Below are 10732 nucleotides of genomic sequence, written 5' to 3' on the forward strand. Positions count from 1 at the left end.
TTGACCAAGGAGTCTGATGTTTTTAGCCAAGGTGGAAATTTTATTTTCAACATAGAGATAGATCTGAAGGCCCCAACCAACCACCCACTTAAGAATATAATGAAAATAGATTAACTAGAACCAATACATGCTTTGTTGTCCTTGTAAGATGTGTATACAGTGCATTCAGAAGTAAACTAAACACCGTTTCAAGTTCAGTGATGCTAAATGCTGCTAACTCACCCCATCTGTGGTATCCAAAATACACACAGACACCATATCTCTTTCAAGGATGTATGAAAAGTCAATCTAAGTATGCTATTGTTTAGTTATTTATGGCACTGACATGTGCTAGTAAAAATTAAAGAATATAAATACTTCAGAACTAGTTAAAATACTCTTGGAGCGAAATAGCTGTGCATAGGATTAGATAGCTGATGATAAGTTTATACTCATGAGTCATAATTGGAGGAAAATCATATTGCTCTTTGATTTTACCTAGCTTCATGCATCTATTCATGTTGTCCTTCTCTGGGGTGAGTTTGGAGAAGTTGAGCCACACTAGGATGACCTAGATGTCAATGCACTGTAAAGGTCAAAGAACTTGTTCTAGATCCAAATGGAATATCCCGCTGTTCTGAGCCAGTTTCATGTCTGTTTCTACTCTTGATTACTATGAGGTCTGAATTGTGAACACAATGAAGAAATGAACTAGCTCTAAAGTAAACTACTATAATTCGGGATAACCATGTTATATTTGAAATACACATACATACAGAAATTGATCTTGATGTCCTTGAAGATAAGGAGAAATACTGAAAACAAAAACCATTTTTTGTACTCAGTGGTGTATGCCAAACCAGTCTTTTGAGACAAAAAAAGTGAGCAGTACCTGTTATCCTACTAAAGGTGAATGGTCCTGCAACCCTTGATAGATGTGTTGAAGTATGAGATGGTAGCCTGGGCTTGTTGGGGAGCTCCCTGCCAGCCTCTGGGAGGCACACACTTTCCCCACTTGGCTATTTGAGTGGGTGCTCTACCCCTTTCAGGATGAAGAATTGCTACCATGCCACCTGTTACCTGTGGAAGGAAGAAGGGGAAATGTATCCTATAAGTAGGTGGGTCAAAGCTCTCCATGTTTCCTTGAACTTGCTGAATTGCTCTCTGAATCTGTCTCTTGATGTCTATGGAAAGAGTTTCAAGGAGAGCTTAGGTGAGCAAGGTCCCTACCTGAGCCAAATTCTAAATAGGAACAGGTGTGTCCTACTCTTATCATTGGGCCTTCATTTATTTCATGACACAGTCTGGCATGAGAAGATAATTTAGAGACATGAATTATTAGTGTACCATTTTATTGAGCTTTTTAAAAAGTACTTAACTTTATTAATTTTTTTTGGATTTCCTTCAGTTCGTGTTCAAGACCAGGACATACAAGGAGAGAACTATACATGAGGAATTGGCTAAAAATGTGATCGGCCTTTTGAAATCAAATGACACAACAACAGTAAAGCATGTCCTGAAGGTAAAACATTTGTTTTTGTTGTTACTTGACATTGAGTTAGCTCTGACTCATGGTGACCAAACTGATGACAGAATGAAGCTTTGCCCCGTCCTGCACCATCTTCATGACTGTTGTGTGTTTGAGTTCATTATTGTGGCTGTTGTGTCAAAATAATTTAAAAGCAGTCATTTACATGTTAGACTTGGGATGGATCACTGTCACCCCTGGAAGGTGATGTTATTAATTGATTTTCATAGATCCTTTCTCTTATAGTTTCTGGCATAAGCTTTGTAATGAAACTAGAGCATATATAAATGTTAAGTAAAGGGAGTCTATTTAAAAAGAACAGATTATGTAAAAAAGTAAAACCAGACCCAAGTTAAATCCTATGACATAAAGGTGGGATGAAGGACCATTGAGAATGGACTAAAACTATTTTAAAAAAAAACCTAAGTGTACCATAAATAAAGTTGGTTGGTTTTTTTAGACACAGTAAGGGAGAAAATACCAAGAGTAATTAATGATGCTGTTTAATGAATGTACTGATGACAGAGAAAGCAGAGCAACATCCATTCTTTGGCCCCACAAAGTCGAAACATTAATGAACACAAAGAAGAAATGCTGAAAACCTTGTAAAAGATAACTTTACATCATTATTGAGTCCCAAGCTAAATTTAATTCTCTCATAACTTAAAAGACAGGCAATTAGCAAGTAGCTAGAAAGGGAAGCTGAGAGCAATCGGCATCCACATGAATTCACTAAAATCAAATTATCCTAAGCCAAGCATATGTATTTGTTTAAATTGTTGTTATGGCCCATCGAGTCACACCCAACTCATAGCGACCCCTCCTTGGGTGTCTAAGGTGGTATCACTACAGAAGTAGATTGCCCAACCTTCCTTCTGAGGAATGGCTGGTGGGTTTGAACTGCCAGCCTTCTGGTTAGCAGTCAAGTACCTTAGGCACTACGCTAACAGAGCTCCCATTTATTTAAATTAGACTTGTTGTTGTTGTTATGTGCCATCAAACCGGCCCCGACTCATAGCGACCCCTCCTTGGGTTGCCGAGGCAGTATCACTACGGAAGTAGATTGCCCAGTCTTCCTTCCGATGAATGGCTTATGAAATGTCTATTCAATTTATTCAACAAATAGGCTCTGATGTATCCTTCGTGACAGGCACCGTCCTAGGCACTTGGGATGTATTGCAAACAAAATGAAGATTCTGCCCTTGGGGAGCTTGCATTCTTCTAGGGGTTAAAACAATAAACTACATACATAATTTAAAAAAAAAAAAGTAAATTATACTAAGTATTAGAAACCAAGAAGTAGTAGGAGTAAAGAAACAGAGTAGGTAGGGCAAATTGGGAGTTCTAAAGTGAAGGGCGAGATTTCCACTCTTAAAGAGGGTGGACATGATAGGTCACATGGAGAAGGTACTACCTGAGCAAAAATGTAAAGGAGATGAGGGAGCTGTCCTGTGGATGTTTAGGTAGATCATTAAAGGTAAATAGAAACTTGGTGAAAAAGGCAATACACAGTAAGGGGAGGTCAGCACAAAATGTTCAATGCAAAGGAAGTCACTTAAAGGAGTTAAAGGAGCAGGAAGGTCCGGAACCTTGAAAGGAGTGGGAAAGGAAAGAGAACTGGCCAGAAGGAACCTCTCACTGAGAAAAGTTTTAGTTGGGCCAATGGGCAGCTGGAGAGCAAAAGATACTCATTATTTACAAGATTCTCCCAATTTACAAAGGTAAATACTTACTATACAATCCTGCAATAATAGTAATAACAATGATCTATGAGTGGGTGAATAGATAAACATGCAAGCTGAACAAGTGTGGAAAGCAAATGGAGCTACATACACAAATATGCATAGGTGTGGCAGATGATGTTTCTACCCTTGTATGTGTGCTGCAAATACAACTATATATGGTAGAGTATACAGGAAGCAAAGTTAGGACAGCTTATTAGCCATAACCAAACACCTTGAGGGCATGAATAGCTGGGCTTGGGGGCCCAGGACCATAATCTGGAGAGACATCAAGGTCAATTGGTACAACATAGTTCACAAAGACATTGTTCTGTGTCCTATTTTGTTGAGTAGTGACTGGGTTCTTAAAAGCTTGTGAGTGGGCATCTAATAGGCAATTATTGATCTCTCTTGATATGGAGCAAAGATGAGTGAATAAAATAAAAACCACGTGGAAAAAGTTAGCCTAAAGAGTAACAAACCACATGAACCACAACCTTCACTAGCTTGAGACCAAAAGAGCTAGGTGATGCCTGGCTACCACTGCCAACAAATCCAGTTTGGATCACAATAGAAGGTCTTTGGTAGAATAGGAGAAAAATGTGGAACAAAACTCAAAGTCATAAAAAAAATGCCCAGGCTTGCTGGTTTGACTCAGACTGAAGCACCTCCCAGACTATGGCCCTTAGACACCCTGCAAGCCTGGAACTGAACTCACTCCTGTGGGTCAACTTTCAGCCAAATAATGGGAAGACTTAATAAGGTGAACAATAACACCAGGATGGTACACACTGCTTACAGCAGTGAACCCTGTGAGACTGAAAGGGCAGCATTTGCCCAAGGACAAAGCTCACAAGGCCAGAAGGGATCAGAAAGTAGGATGGATGGAAATGGGAAACACAAGGAGGAAGTGGAAGAAGTATTGTTACATTGTGGGAATTGAAATCATTGTCACAGAAGAAAATATTTGTGAACTGTTGAATGAAAAACTAATTTACTCTGTAAACTTTCACCCAAATCACAATAAAAAGTAATACACACACACGCACACACACACACACATATATGCACATATATACAGGGAGCTCTGATGGCATAGTGCCTAAGGCACTTGACTGCTAATCAGAAGGTTGGTGGTTCAAACCCACCAGCCACTCCTTAGAAGGACAACTGGGCAATCTACTTCCATAGAGTTACTGCCTCAGAAACCTAAAGAGGGGTTGCTATGAGTCGGATCCGACTGGACAGCACGCATTTAGTATTTTTTTTAATGTATACACACACACACACACAAGTACGTGTAGATGGAAAGACCTCTAGAAGTTGTGATGCAGCGGCATCCTGGGGTGTTGGGAAGACAGCCAGGAGGCCATTGTGGCTAGAGATAAGTGAACAGAGAGGTGAGGGGGTAAGAGTAAGCACCAGGAGTAAGGCAGGTGATATAAAGTCTTGTAGACCACCATAAGGGCTTGTTTTCCTCTCAGAGTGAAATTGGGAGCCATTAAAGGTTTTTTAACAGGGGAGGAACATGTAAGACTAACCAGGATAATCTGCACCAGGCACTCCTGCCTTCCCTTCTAGACCACACACCCTATATGTTTCCTTAGGAGCCTCTGCGGAAAGGACCTCAAGGCTGACTCCAGGGCTTGCTTGAACCTCTTCCTGGCACCATGCTCCAGAGGGCAGATGTTGATACTTGAGTGTAACTTTAGACCCAAGAGAGGAACTCTTGGCAGAGGAGGGCTGGTTTGTGGAGGGAATTTGGATGTGTAGACTGAGTGCCTACACGTGCTCCACGCCGCTGAGTTATAGGACAGAACTGCGCTGAGAAGAGACGGTGTGGCCAGGGATCACTTTCCCATGTCTCCATATTCTGGTACAGAATTCCAGGTTGTCATGAAGTTACATTTGTCAGGGTAGAGGATAGAATACATTTGATTTAACACTTTGTTGGTTTGCCTTCTAACTTTTGAAAACTCAAGACATGTGGCTTTCCATTTAAACTCTCACCCAGGCACTGCAAATGTTAGGCGTGGGTCTGCTATGACATATTTCAATATAAAAATGATTGTTTAGTTTTTTTTTAACTCAATTAAACAAATACAACTCCCAATGAATAAGTATTTCATGAGACAACTGCCTCCAGAGACCTGTCTTAGTTTCCTCATACTGCTGTAACAAAAGTACCCCAAGTAGATGGCTTTGACAAACGCATTTATTGTCTCACTGTTTAGGAGTTTGGACGTCTGAGTTCAGGGTGCTTCCCTTGGGAGAAGCCTTTGCCTCTCTGTTGGCTCTGGAGGAAGGTCCTTGTCTCGTCTGAGCTTCTGCTCCTGGGCAGGCTGCATGTGTCTTGGCGTCTCTCTTCCCCCATCCCTGCTTCCTGGCTTTGCTTGTTTAATCTCTTAGTCTTCATACACCCTACACTGCTCCTACCTCAATCAAATAATGAAGACAACCCATTCCCTAAAGGACTGTAACCATAGGTGTAGAGGTAAAGATTCATAGATCATATACTGGGGAACACAATTCAATCCATAATGTTAGTCAGACAGGTGGAGTCAACTAGTAGCTGGTTTAGTTTAAACATTTTGTAAGACAGTTGAGGAAATGACTGACATTCATCTTTTCTACTGAACTTTAATAAAGCTCATCCTATCATACTGGAGAATATATTATTGTTCTGATTCATTAGTTTCATGGAACACATTTTAAGATGGACTTGTGATTACAAATTGTAAATAATAGAATTGCCATAATTCTATCATAGCATAAAAAATTGTTGATTATTTATTTTTCCTCTTAGCATTCCTGGTTCTTCTTTGCAATTATCCTAAAATCAATGGCACAGCACTTGATGGACACAAATAAAATTCAGGTAAGGTCATAGGTAACAATATTTCCCAACCATTGTGCTAATGATTGTGCTCTTACTAGTTCCATTTTCATTTGCTTTGTAAACCTTAGCAGTTACATTAATTGCTTTTTAAGTAAGGACAGTGTGTTAGTACAAGTCCTTAAGAAATAGATGCCAGCACCAAGTTAGAAGTGCAGAAGATTTATTGGGGGAAATGGCTGGGAAGGGTCAAAGGAACAGGAAGGTCCAGCACCTTGAAAGGAGTGGGGAAGGAAAGAGAACTGGCTAGGAAGAACCTCTCACTGAGGAAAGTTTTAGTTGGGCTGATGGACAGCTGGAGAGCAAAAGATACTCATTAGAGGAGTCCTGTGTTGGGCAGAAATTGCCTGGCTTTAATACTCCTTGTAGGAGCTCTGGTAGCATAGTGGCTAAGACACTTGCCTGCTAGCCAGACGGCTGGCGGTTCAAACCCACCAGCCACTCCTCGGAAGGAAGGTTGGGCAATCCTACTTCCGTAGTGATACTGCCTTGGAAACCCAAGGAGGGGTCGCTATGAGTCAGGTTTGACTCGACGGCACATAACAACAACAACAATACTCCTTGTGCTCCATCATTGATAGCCGCAGCCTGGGGAGTGTGGCCTGGGTATGAACACTGGAGGGGATCCTCCAGGCTTCGTGGCTAATGACAAGCCTCCCATAATCTGTGTCTTGAAGGACCGTCTAAGTTATGCATACTATACCCATGACTACTACCCATTGCACTATGTGTTGCACAATTTTGGGAATCTGTGCCTCCACCGTGGCTTCCTTGGGCCACTCTTCCTGAAAGAAGGCTTAGGCGAAGGAAGCAAATTGACTAAATGACATCCCCATCACTGCAGTTGGTCCCAGTGCTCTATTAGGCACTTGTAATCTGCTCTGCTTTCAGCCATTCACCATTCTGCTTACCCTTAGTCTTCATATCTGAAGGTACAGACATCTTCATATTTGTTACTCCTTCCATATATCCAGCCCCTTGCCCTCAACAAGGCCGTAGGTGCAAGCTGAAAATAGTCATTGATGAGGGTCTGGAATATCTGCCAATGGGTTGGTGGTGCAATGAGGAGCCCTGGTGATGCAATGGTTAAGTGCTGAGTACACCCAGAGGCACCTTGAAAGAAAGGTTCAATAATCTACTTCCAAAAAATCAGCCATTAAAAAACCTTGAGGATCACAGTTCCACTCTGATACATGTGAGGTCACCACGACTCACAGTTGACTTGAAGGGGACTGGTTTCTACTTTTAGAGCTTTCTCAGGGAATAGAGCCCACAATGGTCATGAAATCTCACAGCCAAGCTGTTCTGAACCTTGGGTCAAAAGGACCTTGAATGTGATGTCCCACTGGCACCAGATAACTGGCATGTGCTGGGACCACAGAATTAGGACCAACTGGAAGTCACCACTTTCTAGAGGACATTTCATACCAATACCTGCACTCATTCAGTTATTCATCCAGTGATTGCGTGTAGTTGTTTACTAGGGATTCTGAACAAAAAACATCAAAATAATTGATGTTTAAATGAAACAGAGAATTAGTATACATGTAAAAAAATCCAGAATAATATTCATCAAAGCTTAATATAGTTACTTCCTGAGACTGGGGAGGAGAATTCTATCTGAGACCATAGAAAATACTCATATTCTACTCTGTACATGTCTGTATTGTTCGAATAGTTTGCAATTAATATATGTTATAATTGACTCTTTAATGAGAATATGAAAAATATATTGGCCACAATAGAATAGAATATTAAATGACAATGATGGAGATTTTGACCTAAGAATTAAAAAGACTTCTGCTTTATTACTGCTTTCAAGATTTCTGAAGGATTGTTTTTATTTGATGATATATAAAGTGAAATAAGTCTTCTAAGATTTTTTTCCAAGCCTGATATTCCAAATGATCCATTATAAATAATTACTATTTTCTTCCCTTAGCTCTCCCGGGCTCAAAGATTCCCTGAATCATTCCAGCATGAACTGGACACTCTCGTAATGATCCTGTCTGACCACGTGATATGGAAATGTAAAGATGCAGTTGAAGAAACAAGAAGGGCAAACCACAGCGTTGCCAGATTTCTTAAGGTATGGATATGCAAGAACAATTCTACTCAAGCCCCAAATATAGTGGATGCAAGATACTCAGAATCTTAATCAATTCACATCGCTGTTTCTGATCAAGAGTCAAAACCAAGACTAGTAGATGACTACTTTCATCTGTCTTTTATCCTTGACGTACTTTTTAATTTTTTCTCCCAGTTGGGAGTGTCATAGAAGAAAAACCAAGGTTAAACAGCAGTGGCTATCTCAATGGTGTCAACTCATGGTATTATAAATATTTTTAAAGAAATTATACGTCATATTGAGCTTCAAGGAGAAGCTGCATTGTAGCAATATTATTCTTCTAGTTTTTTTTCTCCTTGAGATGGCATCATATTGGCTGTGGCACTAACCACTGATGCCAAACCACCCCTTTGGGAAAAACCTTTGGGAATTTAGCATTTTTGCTATTTGACATCCAGTTCCCTTTTATACAGTGAAAAATAGTACACTGATCCCATGAAAGGAAAATTATCAATTAAAGTATTGACAAGTACTTACTAAACTGGATATATATGGAAATCAGTTATATTTCTTTGGATTGTAGGCATTTATTTTGAAGAAAAAATACACGATCCAAAAAGAAAAAAAAAAGCTACCATACAGAGTGATGGTATAATTTCACAGATAATGCATTCAACTAAAAAGATAACATTTCTCTTTTCTTCCATCTTGAGTCCAACCCTTGGTACTGTAACCTTGAATGTGTTTATTTGTGGGAGACACTAGAACATAGTGGGTGGGTGTGGAGAGAGATGGAAAATTAGTCTAAGTCACCTTTGATAAGCTTCAGTCCAGCCAAATTTCTTTTTCAATCTATTAGAACTATTTCAAAGTATATGCTATATTTCTTCTCAACTTGAATTTAAGTTTTAATATTTTACTTCTAATTTTTCTTCTCTCTTGCTTCCAGGAAAGGGAAGGGATGGTTAGGGTTGAGGGAATAGAGAGTAGAAAAGGGGAAAAAAAAAACAAACTGTCATCTTCTACCATATTTCAAGACCTACATGGAAACGATGCTTATTTATATTATGGTAGTTGATTGATAATGCTTGACCAAACAGGAAGTTTGGGTAAAACACTTTATTGTCCAGTTTGTAAACAAAATGTTTTTAAAGAAACACTGACTGTACTGTTCTCTAAATTTCAAAACTATGAAGTATAAGCAAGTTTCTGAAAAAGGGAAAAGATCAAAAGATCCCATATCGGCCCTATTTGGCTTTAATGCATTTAATAAATGAATATTTTCAATGGATGTCATTGTGCACAAGATGGTAGTGTGACACATAAATTAATGTCTAAATTGGGTCAAAAGGGAAATGTCCAAGATGGGAAAGGACATTGTGGTACCAGTGACTTTGTACGATGTATGGGGAGAGAGAGCAAACTGAGCATAGGGGAGAAAGCAGTACGCTCCCTCAGCTGTGTAGGGCACCTGGCCTGCGAGTGGGAAACACCATTTGTGTGAAAAGTTCATAAATAGAAGCATTAGTGTAGTATATGCTCCCACAGAAATTACATCCTACACACATTCTTGTTCAGTTTTTAATTTATTGTTTTATTGGTAGATACTTAACTCACAAAAGTCTTTAAAAAAATTCTGAGAAGTTTATAAGCTGAGTCATTTAAACTGGAAGGGAAAGAAAGTGACTTTTGAAAATGTAACACTGCCTGTCATCTTTGGTGTGATTCTCGTGAATTTATGACCTGTGAGCTGTCAGCCACTCAGACTTCCCACTCCCCGTTCTGGCATTATAAATCTCTAATATCCCCAGGAATGTCCTCAGTTATTTGCCCAAGTGAGGTTTCAGAAGACGTTGGGTTTTTCAGTTATTTAATTCTGCATTAACAATCAAATACTACGAATTAGTCATCATTGGTATTTAACAACTGAAATAGGATTGTAATACCATACTTGTGCCACAGTTGTTTTCCAAGAACCAAGAGAACAGAATTTAGGACACAGGTGTGTGGGTCTGTAACAGTGTCCTTATTTAGAATTGCCGTCAAGCCGATTTGGACTCATGGCCAACGCATTTGTTACAGACGAGGCTCCATAGAGTTTTCGTGGCTGTAATCCACATAGAAGCAGATCACCAGGCCTCTCTCCCACAGAGTTGCTGCATGGGTTCAAACCACCAACCTCTATGCTAACAGTTGAACACAAATCACTCAGGGACCTTAGTTTACAATGTACCCTTCCTTTTATCATGTTACAAGAAAGTAATATTTTCACAGCAATTATGCCAAAACCTTGTACATTTCTCCAAATCTTCTTTCCTTGAAGTAGATCAAATTTGAGAGGATCTGTAACTACATAAGGACCTCTGGTGAGCATGGTGGAACCACTGAGACTATGGCCCCTAGCTGCCCTTCAGATCTGGAATTGAACCCACACCTGTGGTTTCCAGCCACACAAAATACAGGCATATGAGTTAAACATTTACCTCAAGTACATACACTCCTTGGAGAGAACAATCATGGGAGAAAGAAGGGGTGCTTAT

General features: G+C 39.8%; 1 protein-coding gene across 1 annotated transcript in view; it reads left to right on the top strand.

Moving 5' to 3' along the window:
- Positions 1–10732, top strand: part of DOCK10 (dedicator of cytokinesis 10) — a 242485-nt gene that overhangs the window by 179585 nt on the left and 52168 nt on the right. Inside the window, exons 26-28 of the mRNA XM_007955659.2 lie at positions 1388–1501; positions 6035–6106; positions 8067–8213. Coding sequence (XP_007953850.1) covers positions 1388–1501; positions 6035–6106; positions 8067–8213 — 333 coding nt within the window. The remainder of the gene's footprint in view (positions 1–1387; positions 1502–6034; positions 6107–8066; positions 8214–10732) is intronic.

Source organism: Orycteropus afer, unplaced genomic scaffold (genome assembly GCF_000298275.1).
Source record: "Orycteropus afer afer isolate SDZICR_OR568_19922 unplaced genomic scaffold, OryAfe1.0 scaffold00002, whole genome shotgun sequence".
Taxonomy (NCBI): Eukaryota; Metazoa; Chordata; class Mammalia; order Tubulidentata; family Orycteropodidae; genus Orycteropus; species Orycteropus afer.